General features: G+C 43.3%; 2 protein-coding genes across 2 annotated transcripts in view; one reads left to right on the forward strand and one right to left on the reverse strand.

Moving 5' to 3' along the window:
* The window catches only part of mrpl11 (mitochondrial ribosomal protein L11), a 37284-nt gene that overhangs the window by 7391 nt on the left and 14264 nt on the right, over positions 1-15629 (forward strand). Inside the window, exon 2 of the mRNA XM_029441482.1 lies at positions 2223-2402. Within this exon, the coding sequence (XP_029297342.1) occupies positions 2280-2402 (123 nt within the window). The 5' untranslated portion in view covers positions 2223-2279. The remainder of the gene's footprint in view (positions 1-2222; positions 2403-15629) is intronic.
* tmem265 (transmembrane protein 265) lies at positions 10892-12010 on the reverse strand. The gene has a single exon (XM_029441481.1). The coding sequence runs from the start codon at positions 12008-12010 to the stop codon at positions 10949-10951; it is 1062 nt and encodes a 353-aa protein (XP_029297341.1). The 3' UTR covers positions 10892-10948.

The following is a 15629-nucleotide window of genomic DNA, read 5'->3' on the forward strand; positions in this document are numbered from 1 at the left end:
CCTTGACAGATAGGCCAACAAAAATAAAAACAGCTCGGATTTTGAGTTTCGGTGGTGATTTATCAACCAATACAACACGAATTGAAATCCAGAGACTTGGTGCCAAATCCTAATGGAATAATCGCATGGACAAGAAATACATTAAACTTGAAATGTCAGGAATGGGAACAACAGTTTGCAGAATTTGGAGAATTGGCCAACATTTGCGTTGTTCTTTTTGCTCCATTATCGCTCACTTCAGCCTCCTCATTAGATGCTAATTCAAACACTGACTTTGTGGCATGTCATTCATCAAGGATGTTTCAACAAAGTGCTTTTACGCTGCACATCCACACTGCCCATACAAATTGCTCTTTCTGTGTACTCCGTGTTATCGAAGACACTGTTGCCAGTAATTGCTGTATGAATATAATATTCTGCCTAAAGAGGGGCTGAAAATTGGGTCTGTTCCTTTCAAATTACTGCGGCTTTGACTTGATTATTCACAGTAAAACGTTAACCCAGCTCGCGTTGAGGCCTTTTGTACTGCCTTGAACCATGTTTCCTGCCGCTGCTCCGTTAATGCCTCTATATTCCTTGAATCTAATGTAAATTCAGCCGCGTGTAACGTACCGTCAGTTCAGTTGTGATGCCTTATGTACATCAATTCTTCTTCAGCATCCACTGCTTGGCCTTGTGATGAGTGATTTCATTTTGCGAGGGAACTGTGGTTTTATTATTCATACTCCAACAGAGATTGGAGTTGCGGTGCATTAAAGCATGACGCTGTCATTTCCCCACTCACAAAACTGTTATTCCCTTTGCCCCAAATTGGAATTAAACCCAAGATTTGATGCTAGCCCTAATTGTTTTTCTCCCGCAGTTGCATAATTCCAGTTAAGCCTCGTCTCTCTGGACGTACAGTATGTCATTTTATTGATTGAGATTTGTCGTAGTGCCCCTCAAACCGCTGTTTTTAAGTGAGGTTTTTTCTGCAACTTGCCAGTTAAGGATTCTTTCTGTCATTGTTTGATAACAGAAGAAGACTTTCTCGCTTCAGATTTAGTGCATAGTGGTCTCTGCATCGATCTGAATTGCAACACTGAGGTTTTTCTACAATGAAGAACCGTAACACATTAGGTGAGTAGCGTGAAATTGACCTCTGAAATGTAGCGGTGTGTGAGATTTGCATTGTAAAGGCGGCTATTGAGGGAATTCAAACTAAACGGATTCTATTTGGGACTCTTTCTGCAGTATGCATCTTACCTTAATGCTCTAAATATTGCTTCATGGTGGTTGCACTTTAAGGGCTGCTGGATAATCAGCAGCCCGGTTAGTCTCACAACTTTTCTTTGGAGCAGTTTCCTCCCGTTTGTTGCTCCAAAGCAGCATGAGGTCCCATATATCTTTTTGGTTCTGTCTTTTCTGTTGATCTAATTGGATACCCTCTGTTGCCTACAATGAATCATTGCCGGTCTTCTCTTCTCCCCTCAAGTACTTATTTTTATTGAATGCAGGGTTCCCCTGAATCACAAGGCTCAACCTTAAAACTTGTATTTGTCCCTTGGCTCCAGTCATTGATCTTTTTTTACACAGCTGTGTCAGTATCACTTTTATTCCAGCAGAGGATTACAGGCTTGCTTTTATGTGTCCCCAGAGAAAAGCCAGGAGTTGTGGCCATTCTCCCCGCGACACTAATTTACTCCTAATTTGGCAAATGCATTTTAAGGTGGATTGAAAAAGCCGACCCCTCTTTGCGTTCATATATGGGGATGGCACTTCCACCCCTCCTCCTCCATGTATCACTGTTGTTACTAATCGCTGCTCTGCCCTCTGCTCTTGACCTCTACTGATGCAGAGGAAGCTCTGCTGCAGCACAGGGAGTTTAGTGGTGACACATCTGAAACTGAGGTTAGGTGATGGAAGCTTTTTGGCATGCACCCCATGATTTTTGGGAATGAAGTTTAAATCCTTGCCGTTCTCAGACTCTTCAGCAGCCGAGCTTCAGCACTCGGCTGTTGATCCACACTGCAAACACCTCCAGGAAAGTGTCCCTCGCTGAGCCGATCGAAGGCAAAGATTTTTTTTAATTACTCGCCTGCTGCTGAATAGAAAGGCTCGGGTTTGGCCTGCTGGTATCGATTTGAGTGTATGATGTTTTAATGAGTTGGGCATGTAAATGATTTCTTGCCGTTGTGTATTCATGAAAGAATAATTTGTTTGTTTTTCTTCTGTGTTCTCAGTGGATGGATTCTCAGCTGACTTGGAGGCAGATTTAAAGCTTTTCGAGACAGACCAGGATGTCAAAGATCTCTAAGGCAGCTTCGGCTGTGAAGAAATTGGATGCCGGCAGTGTAATCCGGGCTATAGTGAGGTCAGGACAAGCGGTCCCTGGACCCCCACTAGGCCCCGTCCTCGGACAGGTAAAATTACCTACTTCTCGTTCCATCTGTTCGCTCCGAGTAATCAAGAGTATTAACTTAATTGCAGGAGCAGGGCTTAATTTTGTCAGCTGACCTTCAACATACAGGTCTCGTTAACTGTGAGACACAACACTTTCCTTTTTTCACTTCGCCAATCACATAGCGGCCTCTCCCTCGCCAGTCACTCCATCTCCCCCCCCCATAGCCCTATTCCTATTCCCATTCTTATTCTGCACACAGCTCCATGGTGCTCTGCTTTTTAACTATTTTCTCAGTTTCCAGGCCACAGACACTAACACCTCCATCCACAGCACCTGTCTACACACATTAGCGTCACTCTTTACAACCCATTTGATGAAATGGGATTAAACCTGTGAAGGTTGTGTCTTAAGTTCTTGTATACTTCTATCTCTGCTTTATCTGCTCCGGAGAGACAGCTGAGGTTTTCTTGTTTTTATTGCTCAGGGATGCACCGCCACAACTTTTTCACCCCCCCCGACGCCAATTCCTACTGTAAAAATGTACGTTTCGGCGTTCCTCAAGCGTTGAACAATGATGGATTGGAGCTAGTGGATAAAAATAACTGAGGCTGAATTATTTTCTCGCCGTAAATCCTCCTCCTGCAATTTAACTGTCCAATGCTGATGCTCTTTTGATTAACCTCCTCTTTGTTTCTGATCAGTTTTATATCTCTTGTTGTAAAAGTTTTGTTTTATTTTATTTTACACCATAAAAGCACAATCTGCTCACGCTGTAATGGTGATTCAGCTGTTTTAACTTTGATTGTCCTTTTGTGAGACTGAATGAAACAGCTCTATGGCTCGTTCTGTATATACAAATGATTCTGTTAGGCTGTTAAATGGACTCATCAGCGTTGACTACTGTTGCACGCTTGGAAACCAGATCAATTCTCACAGTTAATCCGTTACTTAATGACGACACTCGGAGGGGAGAATGGAAAAGTGAACAAAACTGGCAGAAAAGAGCCACACACGATTAATAATGTCAGGGGAAAAACAAAATGTTCAGATAAATAATGTGAAAACATCACATTTCTCTTATCACGGTGTCAGTACTTTATGGTTTTGTTCAAAATGATGTACTGTGCTGTCACCAGCTTAACTGTAACATAAAGTCAATTCATTGCTGCCAGACGGGGAGTTAGATTTAGTGCCTAGAAATGCTGTAGTTTTAAGTAATTTTAAACTTATTTCTCTCCTGTTTTGTTTGAACGTTCTTTGTATTGCTCTGCACATCCACTTGATATCATTATATTCACATATTGGGTCTGCAATTACCAATTTATTTCTTTAGCAATTAATTTGCTGGTTATTTTCTCCAATGATCAATTAATCCTTTGCTCTCAATCACTATAACTCAACTCTGCAGCTCTACGAAGCATTTCGTTCTGATTTCCTCTTTTGAAAAGCTCTAAACACCCACTGTATGCTTCCTGCTCAGCTCTATACGACAGACAAAGTTAGGGACCAGCTGGTGAACACAGCGGAGCATTTAGTATTCCTCTACTCCACTACAAACAAAAGTCCTGCATTCAAAACCTTACTTAAGTAAGTGTAAGTGTTATGAGGAAAATGTGCTTAAAATATGAAATGTACAAGTATTTATTGTGCAGTAAAATGTTGCCCGTCAGTGTTTTACTATTACATATAATATTGTTGTTGGATTAATATTACTGCTGCATTAATGGGCACGTTGTATTTTACTGCTGTAGATGTTTAAGGATGAGCACATTTTAACATTTTATTAGTGTCTGGTAGTTTAATCTGCAGCAATGCATCATAATCTATAAAATCATATGTTTAGCGTCGCTGTCCTGTGAGATCCACACGTCTCTAAAAGGTTTTCTCATAAGATCAGATAAACAGCCTGTTTTCAGCTTTGTTTCGATGCATTTTCCAGCTGATCCAAGAGGCTTTTTAAATGTATTTAGTTTATTTAGCACGTATATAAACGTTTCATCCTTCAGTTCATCACAAACATTCAAAATCACCACATCTGGAGATGCATGGTTTTCACTGGACAGGAAGGGGATGAAAAACTGAAATCTGCAAAGTAACTAAAGCTGTCAGACGAACGTAGTGTAGAGTCTTACACACACACACACACACACACACACACACACACACAGAGAGGTCAGATCGTTTGCACTGACGTTTTGACAGCGACTTTTGTAGGAATAATGCAACGAGCCGTTCCAGTAATGATTCTCACAGTTGGAAAACTTCCATTTCTATCCAGTAATGAAGGGGAGGATCTATGCTTTAATCTCATCCCATTTCACCATCTTTTATTCCCTCTGAAAAATACAGCAGCCAGGGTTTTAACTGCTGCCAAGTGAAGAGACCGTAATAACCCAATTTTACCATCTGCACTGTTCACCAGTTGGATGTATAATTGATTTTAAGATTTTTACTGATCACATTCAGGGCTCAGGTAAATCTTCCATCCCCTCAGCTACACTGGAGACTTCTAAGTTCCCTCTGATCCTCTGAAGCTGGGAATTAAGAAACTCGCTCTGACTGCCACTCAACTCTCAACCCTAAAGGTCTTTTGAGTTTTCAGTTTGTAGCACATCCTGACTCCAGAAAGTCTAGAAAAGATCACTGAAACCTTTTTGCATAACAGAAAACACTCTCCACCTATAAACAGTGTGCAAAAACATGTATTTTTTAATAGCAGAATTGCATCACTTAACAGACGGAGGGAATCATTTTAATAGGCATACATATAAACTCCAAACAACACAGTAGCGTTCATACATTTTTGAACAATTGTCATTGTCTCTCACAACATATAAAACCTGTCACAGTGACATGAGGGCTGATATGTTGGCATCAGTGGGCGTGTGTGTGATATTTCTGGGTGTTTTCCCCACAAATAACCGTTTACTTTCATAAAGATGCTCCAGTTGGAATTTGATCATTTTGAAGAATCAGATTTATGCGACAGCTCAAGATAACAGGCAAGAATAAGAATAGTAGTTTCTTCGACAAGTATGCAGTGAGATCATTACTGCCTGTGTCAATTTCCCCTTTGAACACTTGCTCCTTTGCGGTTTCCTGACAATATTCTTTTTCAGCCAAAAGCACGTTTAAATTATGGATTTGTCACACTTGGAGTTTAGTTTTATGTTTCAGTTTGAAACAATTTTCTTGGATTTGTTTCTCTTTTAACCTCCATTTTTTTTTTTAATTGACCCATTCTTCATAACTCGCATTTGGTTCTTAAAGTTTATTTTGAATGCTAACAGACAGTTCAGCATCGGTTCTGACCGTCTTCAGTTCAGTAGTATTACGTTCAGTCTAATTATATTTCCTTCCTCGTAGCCTGGATCGCCTTCCTGTGTATCCTGTGTTCCCCCATTTTCCAAAAGCACCCGACACACAGCTGTCCCACTCGGTTCAGTACAATACTAGCCATTACGAGCACTAATGCATTAACGATGGGTAAAAATATTAAATGTTTTTTTTTTTTCAGACTTATTTCAAAATAAGTTTTTACGAAATTGCAAAACACCAAATAAGACCCTATTCCCTATCCTTCATATATAAACCCAATAATGTAAGAACATACTCAAAGACAGACTGCACTAGCAGTGTTATTCTTTTATAAAGAGGCTAAATGATCAATGATGTACCTAATATACTTTAGATTAGGCTTGAATGTCTTGTTCTGTCAGTCCAGAAACCAAAGACACTCAGTTTAATATGATATGAAACAGAAAAGCCGGACATCTCCACATTTGAGAAGCGTAACAAACTGCATTTTCAGCCATTTTTGGATGAAGAATTTCTTTAACTCTTATCAAAATAGTTGCCGGTTATTTTTCTATCGATCGACGAATCGTTGCAGCTCTAACTATATGTGATCTTTTCAAAGAGATGCAATTCTTCACATCCAAAGACCATTTATCAATGAGGAGAGGGGGAATCCGATTTTCATGTCCCAGCTATGCATTTTCTTGCCACACACGAACCAATTTCCATACATATATTTTGGAATAAATTGAAGATATGCTGACACTTGTGAAATAACCCAGTAAGCAACGCTTGTGATCTGATGGGAAGGTTCCTCTTGTGATCCTGGTCAAGGTGTTTCAAAAGTCATACCAAAAGAGCCTCACCAAAGCCAGGCAGGAAGGAGCCGACCTCTATACCACTAAAGCACATTTCTGACCATTAAGGTTTGGATTTATGTCATTCCTGTGGGGTGAGATAGAGTTGATGGAGGAAATAATAGTGAACCAGTCTGTACCGGGCATTATAAGGAGCTGACAAACTGTCTTCAGATAAATCTGACCTGGAGCTGTGCATCACTTGTTATGTTCAGATTTAATTCCCATCTCCCTCTACAGTAGTTTTGTGCAAACGTGGCTTTGGGCCCTCATTCAGCTGTAAGGAGGACATATTAGAGATACATTTATATACTTTTCCCTTCATGAAGCAGTTTCTCCACATCAGTAAACACCATAGTATATAGGTAAATGCAGGGAAAGTTACTCCAGGGCTCAGGTTGGCTCTGAGAAAATATCTCAACTGAAGATAGCAGAAGAAGTCACATCGCTTTACTTAATAGACTTTTAAAGAGGAAGTAATGTGAATCACAGCAGCGCTCAGTCACCGGTAAGAGAAGCGCTGCTGCTAAAAGCTACAGATTCGGTCCGTGACGATAAGGATTCAGTTCAGTCAGTTTAAAGAGTTGTTGTTAAACGGCATCAAATTCTCGCGTTTAAAAAAACAAACTGGAACCACAAACAGTTTTTGGGGTTTGACAAATAACTTAACAATTAAGCCACAAGCAAATTAGTGATTTAATTTTCTGTCGACCAGCTATCTGATTAATCGACTAAATATTCAAATCCTAGTTCCCTATTTAATTTAATTTAATTTAATTTAAGGTTAATTGACCAGCACGTACCAACTTTAGCCTAATGTCACCCCAACACCTGAGACTTTTATAAGTATGCGTTTGTCTCCAGTATTGCATTGCATATCATAGGAGCCACAGACTCTTTTTGCATCATTTCTTTCTCGTATAAAAGACTTTGAAGTTCTCCCCAAGAGCCGTAGTGCTGCTGGCGTGTGCTCTGATGAATGATTTAGACATCTGTCTGTTAAATGTGCCTCTTTCTGCCAGACTTGGTGGGTGTGAGCTTGTAGGCATACTGTAGCTGTTGCTGTGTCAGGGGTAATGAGGGGAGATGGGTTGGAACAAAATACTCAGCAGAGCAAAACAAAGCCATATGTTTGTCTAAAGGTTTAGGACTTGTTTAGGATGTCATTGTTGTCGAGGCGGCGTGTTGTGTGCGTTTGTCTCTCTGGGCTCTAGTGCTCCATCAAGTTCTCACTGTGTGTAACGGTAAATAAATGGCAGCCGGCAGCCGCTCGGCTTTAGGCAGTGGCTCGGGCCCTTTAATCTTAGCCAGCCTCTACTTCTCGTTTTTTTTCTTCGTCTCTGTCTAACCACCCTTGACAGGGGAAGTGCAGAGAGGTAGGCCGCCTGTCGGCTGCGGGGCAAATTTAAACAAACGAGAGAAATAAAAGAAGGAACGAAAGACAAAAAAGAGAAACTGACAGCTTTGGTACAGGAGAATAATTACATGCTGGAGTGAAATTAGCACAGACAAATGGATGGAAAGAATGGAGAGCATTGGAGAGAGCAGGTAAAAGAAGAAAGAAAATAGTAGAGCAGCTCGTGCCCTTTTCTTCAGCAGCAGGTTGTGAGAGACTGTGGGAGCTGAGGGAAAATGCTGAGCATTGTATCCAGAGCTTAACAGGTGTAACAAATACAAGGAGGTAGTCATTTGCTGTCGCCGAAGCTGCTACCTTCGCAGTCACTGCTTTTAGTATAATAGAAATATGAGAAGTTGCCCAACAGGGAGTGCATCCAGAATGCATATGTTTGAAATGTAGAGTGAGCAAGGGAGGAGATGAAAGAAAGAGGGTAGGCCGGAGCTGGATGCTGTCTACTACTCTGCTTATCCCTTTGTGGTTTTTCCTTAAAAGTCTCTCTCAACCGTAGAAGAATTCCCCGCTGAAATTAATTTCTTTCTGTGCCTGAGTGTGTACATTAGTCTTAATACATCCTGAAAATATAGCCTGTAAATCAAGCACAAAGCACTGTGAATAAGCACTTGCATTTTGATAAATAGCCTCAATTTCAATTAATAGGATCATTAATGCTAAGAGGAGAGGCCGGCGGTGCCGCCATGAGCACTCTGGAAACATCACACACTTACTACAACTCTTGACATGCACACCCCATCTCTCTTTCAACATTAAAGGCAGACAACACGACAGCACACTCATGGATTACTGTGAGAGGATCCAAACTGATGGGGCCGCTGGCATAATTGTGATAAATGACGGCCTTTTGTAAGAGTGCCGCACCGTTAAGCAAAGAGCATGCTTCTCTAGCTTCAATATATTGAGTTCCAGTTCCAGTATGAGAAAAACATAAAAACATGCAATTTTCTGTGACTGCAGACTGCAAGTTTATCGACTTCAATATAGTGGAGGTTTTGAAAATATGAGGCAGTTATGTGTTCCTAAGGCCTTCTGGCCTCGAATAATTTGGACTGACTCCGCCTATATGTGGGTGACAGGCTGCCAATAACGCTCCTACATGATGGCCAATGAACTGTCAACACTAGGCGAGTACGAAACACTTTATTAGTTTACACTCTGTCCTGGAGGTGTAGCTGACAGACAGCTGTGGAATAACTTCACAGTGTGCACATGGCATATGTCCAAGTTCCACATGCTACACATTATGTGTCTTTTAGCTACTTGAGGACACAAGGCACTTGACTGTACATCCTCTACACCTGCTGCTCTGACCCATAATCCCCTGATGCACACATACTGCAACACCCACATGTTAACACGTTAGTGAATGAGAGGCTCCATTCATAATTCAACAGGAGTCAAAAAGTGTACTTTCTCATCTAAAGTGAAAAGGCGGATTTAGGGTTGGGGCAGGCAGCTGGACAGTTTTTTTTCTTCTTTTTGAATATGACTAAAGTAGACTTTGAGACGAGTACAGACGACAGCAAAACATGAATTTTAAACGTGTTCTAAAACGGTAAAAGGATTACTTACATTGGTATTCTGTCTTTGTAAACAATGTAGTAAAATAGACCTTCACTGTAGTTTGTGTTTCAATAGGATTAAAATGATACAAAATTCCCATCTTTAAGCTCTACCATTGAAGGATTTTATTTATGGAGACGGTCTTTCATGGCAGCTTGAGTTACGAACATTTTGTTGTGTTAAAATCGCTGCAGGAGGGTTTTAGCGTTAACCGCTGAAGTGGTCCTAAAATACATGTGCTGGTTCAGTATGCAACTAGAAAGTCATTAGATGATGTTGCTACTGCATTTAAATCAAATTAAAAGATGTCATAAGACCAGTTTGGCAGGGATGGTTGACCATAAGGCCTGTGAGTCTGCAGGTTTTCACTTCATCCAAACACCACAAGTGAGTGAAATTTCACTGAATAACATTTCCGGACAACCAATAAGTGATATCAGCTGGTGTTCCCGTTTTGATTCGAATTAAAATACGGCACCACGACACTTGTGTTGCCCACCCTTTGTGAAGGGACCCTCCAAGGGTTTGCAAGGGAGGTCACGAGAGTATTAAACATATAGGATATGAGGAGAAAACATCTGCTTTACAAATGATTTTTCTTTTCTCTTACCTTTTTGGGCGTTTTGTTATTGTCAAAAGATTGATAGATTTTCTCCCCTTCAGGCCTCTTAAATCTATTCAAACCAAATCGAAGAAGGGACATCACAGGGACTTTGATTGAAAGGGCTACAATCCAAAAAAGGTTTGGATCCACTGGAGTGATGTTTAGAGTGTGAGTTTAGCAGGCAGATGGGCTTTGAATCCTGGCTCTGTGGTACTGAATGAAAAAATAAATCATCACTCTTCTTATTAACCTTTTCTCTGAGAAAGGTCCCTGCAAAGGGACGGAGAGAAAAAAGAAGATAAAAGGTCACAGTCTCTATTTTGGCATCTAATGGCAGATGAGTGTTGATCAAATTTCTCCGACAAACCAAATGACCTGAACTGAAATTTAACAAATAAGTCAACAACACGTGAGATACTGTTAATGAAGTAGCACCAAATCAGAATTAAAACGGGTGTCTGAATGCAACAAATTCAACACACGTGGCAGTTTGGGCAGCTGTGCCGGCTTAAAGAAGGGAATAAGCAGACTTCAACATAAATCTCTGGAATATTCTTTACAGGCTGGTAATTGTGTTCAGTGTTCAATTTCAAAAATACACTCCCACAAATCCCAGCAATGCATTTTGAGTTATTCTTAGCACAACAAAATGTGCAGAAAGCCAAGCTTGCCAAATGCATTTCCACAGCTCTGCATTATACCCATCACTGTTGTACTGAAGTTCAATACAAGTTGTCTGTTTGGATGTGATACTGGCTCTTCTGGTCTGAGTTTTAAGTCTGGGTGTGATAAAATGCTTTTGTGCATGCGTGCATGTTCAGAGGGACTCTCTAGAGTTCATGGGAGATGAAAGAGGGTCCTAAGGGCGTCTCCGTGGGCTCCAGGGTGACGTGGGAGAGAGTGTGGCTTTGGGAGTGAGACAGTGTGTGATAATGAGAGGGAGGAGCTTTCCCCTGAGCCTGGTCCTCTCCCTGCTCTAAGCCCTGGCTCGGCAGGGTCGAGTCTCCTGGTTCTGCTCCAGCCACACTTGCAGCTCCTGCAGCACCGCGCTCCTGCTTGTGTCTCTCCCAGGCTGAGCTCAACTTCACAGCCAGAGCCAGCAGGTTCTTCCCGAGGAACACTGTGGACACACGGGGGTCCCTGTACCACAGCATGCCTGTGCCCCTCAGGGCCAGGGTGAAGATATTGATAGTGACCAAGCTGAGCCACGGGTACAAAGCCTCCTTACGGGGTCCCCTCTGTCCAGGCAGGCCGGTGGCCCCCAGCTCTGTGAGAGCCACACAGGGCAGCAGCAGCAGGAGGGCGTAGCAGTAAAAGAAGACGAGGCCCTCAACCCAGATGGGCAGCTTCTGCTCAACGACCCCAGTGCCCGATGCAGCCCCACCTTGGGCTTCCCACAGCCCCGCCTGCAGGTCGAGCACATCCAGCAGGTCCACTACCACCCACAGGAGCCGGCCTCGCACCTCCTGCTTCCTGCGCTGTGGGGTCATGTGGTCAGCTCCCGTCAGAATAAGAAACAGGGAGGGCAGGCAGATGGACAGCAGCAGCGTCAGGGTCTTCCTGGCCAGCGGGTCGGGCGGCCGGCGCTCCTGCCTGTAGTTATGGCAGACGAAGAAGAGCTTGAGCTGGAGCAGCGACAAGAAGAGGAACCACAGGGCGTTGGCAAAACCACGACGCGGCGACCGCGCCTCTGACATCACGCCGGCCGACACGAAGCGCAGCGCGAGCAGGAAGCCCACATCACCTAGTAACACTACGGCACACTGCCACACACTTGGTCCTGGGGGGCCACGAGACCCCAGCATGCTCTGCTCCAGGAGGTAGAGGTCCACCACTGCCATCGTGCTCACTGTGACCAGGGTTGATACGCACACCTGGGGCGTGGGCACCATGCCTGAAAGAAATATACACATATGCACGGTGATAAGTCTGAAACATCACACACTGCCCGCTGTCCTCAGTAAAACGGACAAATCTGCGGGATAAAAACATGCTTGTTTTTCCCAGCATTAATTGAAAACAGAATATGAAATAGTTTGATGCTTGTTGCTATGGTTAAAGACATTGGCTGCCTAGTAAGCAGGGAGCCCCCTTCATCTTTGGCCAAAGCTACATCTACCCTGGCTGCTCAAGCTGAGAAGCCAGTGAAATTGTGTTTTTGTTTCTTTTGTAACTCTGCGGCTCTTCGAATTAAATAGACTTAATTTTCCATAAAGGTCCTAAATACTTATTTTTGATTCCTCGACCTCAGCCGTGACTTTCTTCTGTGCAATCTTGTTGTTTATGTTCTTTTTTTGGAGTCATCTTATTCACTATTAATTAATTGCTCTGAGGCACAGGTAGGTGCTCTGTCAAAGCCTTTTCTTTGCCTCTTTAGTCTGCCACGCTTATTCTCATACTGCGCTGCATTCTTTAATCACAGCAAATTACCCTCTTATTTCCAATGAATATTGATAACTCGCTATTTGTTGTTGGATTTGTTTGACTCGTATCTTTGTGTACACACAGTTTGTTTGGGTGAGTGCATGCAGGCAATGCTAATTTTTTTTTTGTTGCAGCTCATATCTCTGCCACGGACAGTATAAATCCCAGTATTGACAAAGCGTGAGAAATGAACATTGACGTTACAGTGTATTCAAACCGACGTCTCTTTATCGTATTTAGCTGAAAAGCACAGCACCGACCAGTGGTCTGTCTGTTATCTGCTCTGCTCCACTCGGGGATGTCAACCTCTCAACTGGATCGATGGCATTATAATACAAAATCACTACCACCTCAGATGTGTCGTAATGGCAACAGTTCAGCGTGATCGAGCGAGAGATTGTCAGCATGATTGCGGCCTCTGAGAAAAGTCTGCCAGTGAAAAGTGTGTATTGATATCTTGCCGATGGAAGACACATCACTTCCCTCACTGTAAGACTAACAGGAGCTCTGCCACCTCCTCGTGCTGTCTGAATCATTGAAGAAGGCTGAGGAACTCCGCTGGGTAAAAAGAGGATTTGAGATTGTCTATGTGTGGTTGGGGGGGGGGATGGAGAATGAGCATACGACTGCGAGTGAAAGATTAATAGGCCTCTTGGCTGTCTACATGCCTAATAAAGTGTTACGGCGTGATGGTAATAGTTCATAAATAAGCTCAGGGTGAGAGGGAGTGAAAGTGATGAAGAGGAAAAGATTCAAATGCAGATAGAAAGTGACTTCCACCCACTTGTATGAAGACATGCAGTTCATGCACCAGCTTGGCCTGGATGAATCCAAATGTATTCATCACCAGGGCTGTTGAAATGTCACAGACATTAGAGTTTGTTCTGAAACGGATGAATCAAAGAGATGAGGAAAGAAACGATCTCGGCTGATTAATCCGCACACAGGCATTGTTGGAAGACGGGGGTGGATCACGCCAGCATTCGTAATATCTGATTGTCTATGGATCCTGTTGTCTCATCACTTAGTGCAACTTGATTACCATATCCCCAAAATTGAATGAATTTCACCAAGCTTCAGATTGAGAGGATATTGGGATTTAAATTTGGGTTTTTATTTCTCAGGGAACAAACCCAATCTGCACGGAGGGTGGGGGTAGAGAGAAGTTTACAGCCACTGTCGCAGCTGGCTATTTCTCGAGGTCGCGCCTCTAAAGATATTCCACCTGAGCGTTAAATTTCACCCTGGAAATCACCCTGTCAGCCTGTGTTTCTGTTTTTGACTCCCTGTCAACGCTGTGTAATTTATTCTGTTCCGAGAGTGGGACTGGGATGACAGCCCGCGTGTCCACTCTGCTCATCAATAATGACCAAATTCATCATCCCCCTGTCTGAGAAATGACACTGCTGTTGACAAAATGAGGCAACCTATTTTGCCGTAAGCATGAGTAATGGCAAGTAAGTGTGCAGGTGAATGATTTGTTCATTTTTATGTGTTGTAATTTGTACCTAAAAATCCATTCCCCCCCCCATTTTTTTCCCACTTGCAGTCTCTAAGCTTGTGTGTCACCAATGCACATGGCTCTCCCTCCATCTGCACCATGTGTCAACGTAATCAGCCAAAACTAAAGCTCTCAAATGTTTTGCAACACACACTGACAGAGATAAAGCAGGGGGGTTGGTTTGCCACTTGCATTTGTTTTCATATTGGCTGATTTCCAAGTTGACAGAAATCCTTGTAGAGTAAAGATTCATTTGTCTACACCCACAGTTTATCTCCACAAACAGCCCTGCCCTCAATAGAGCTCTAAATCACATCAAAGACCAAATCCTCCACCAGTTATCACAGGTGGAGCACCAAGGGCATCAGGACAACATCTATGCCATTGTGCGCAAACTAATTAATTAATAGAAAGCCAGGCAGTGTGCAATCCCTGATAAAGCACTGCTGAATAAATCCCCTCTCCAGACTTAAAGCCACATGACTGAAACATCTGTTGATTTGTGAGGTAGCGGCCCAAGAGCTGCCTGAGGGGCTTTTTGTTATTTTTATTAATTTTTTTTACAGGGTTGTTTTTTCTTGAAAATATGATTATCATTAGCTGCCCCAGCATGCAGTGCGACGTCTTGCATCCCCTGTCAATTTAACAATCTCTATGAAACTGCATCTCTGCAACACCTGTTTCATAACTGCCCTATTAACAGCAGGTACTGTGGGTTTATCCGTGCATGGCTGGTAGTAAAGTGAAGCTTTAGTTACCCAAACCATTCGTCTTGCACTTGCGCTCGATCCTCCTGGCTTGATTTACAGCGAATAATCGTGCTTTTTCTTCCAAGTAGAAGCGCAGTCGGTGACCAATAAAGTCTCTTTTATTGTCGTTGATGAGCCGGGCTCGGTGATAAAGTCTCTTACAGTCCGCGTGTTTGTTTAGAGTCAGGCTCCTGGATAAGGCTCAGCTCGAGGCTTGTTAGAGGGGGAAGTCATCGCCGCTGCCACACCAAGCACACCCGAGTTTGCAAGAAAGAAACCGGCTCATACTTAAGAAGATTTCCCCCTCCGCGCAGATCTGGCATGGCCGATGTCTCCGTGGTTGTTGCAGAGGCTCCGACCTGAATCCGGATCTGTCACCTCCCGCAGTGTCGGGGTCTGCCGCTGTCGGTGTGTCTTCTCACACCGCAGCGGGGGCACCGAGCCGTGCAGGGCTCCTGCTCTGCGCGGAGCAGCCGGGGGGGAAGTCGGTCAGAAGTGGAGCAGCATCAGCAGCGACGCGGAATCGTGAAAGTAGAGACCGCAGGGCCAGAGAAGATGGCTCATGCGAGACGAGACAGGCGGAGCGGTGCAACAGCGAGAGCAGGACGAGGAGAAACTCACTCACGCTGTCCGACTTTGGTTGTGGTGTTAATTTGTAAGCAAGGCTACGTGCTCCACTCGAGACCTCCCACCCTCCTCAGTTTTCTCCTCCTCTCCTCCTGGAGCGGCTGTGGAAGTTAAGCTGGAAGATGCTATGAATATTTGAGAGCACCCAGTTACAGTATACTCATTGGGTATGGTAATCACGATGATGCCACTTGCAGGAGAATAGTTGCA

This window comes from Cottoperca gobio, chromosome 10 (assembly GCF_900634415.1).
Source record: "Cottoperca gobio chromosome 10, fCotGob3.1, whole genome shotgun sequence".
Taxonomy (NCBI): domain Eukaryota; kingdom Metazoa; phylum Chordata; class Actinopteri; order Perciformes; family Bovichtidae; genus Cottoperca; species Cottoperca gobio.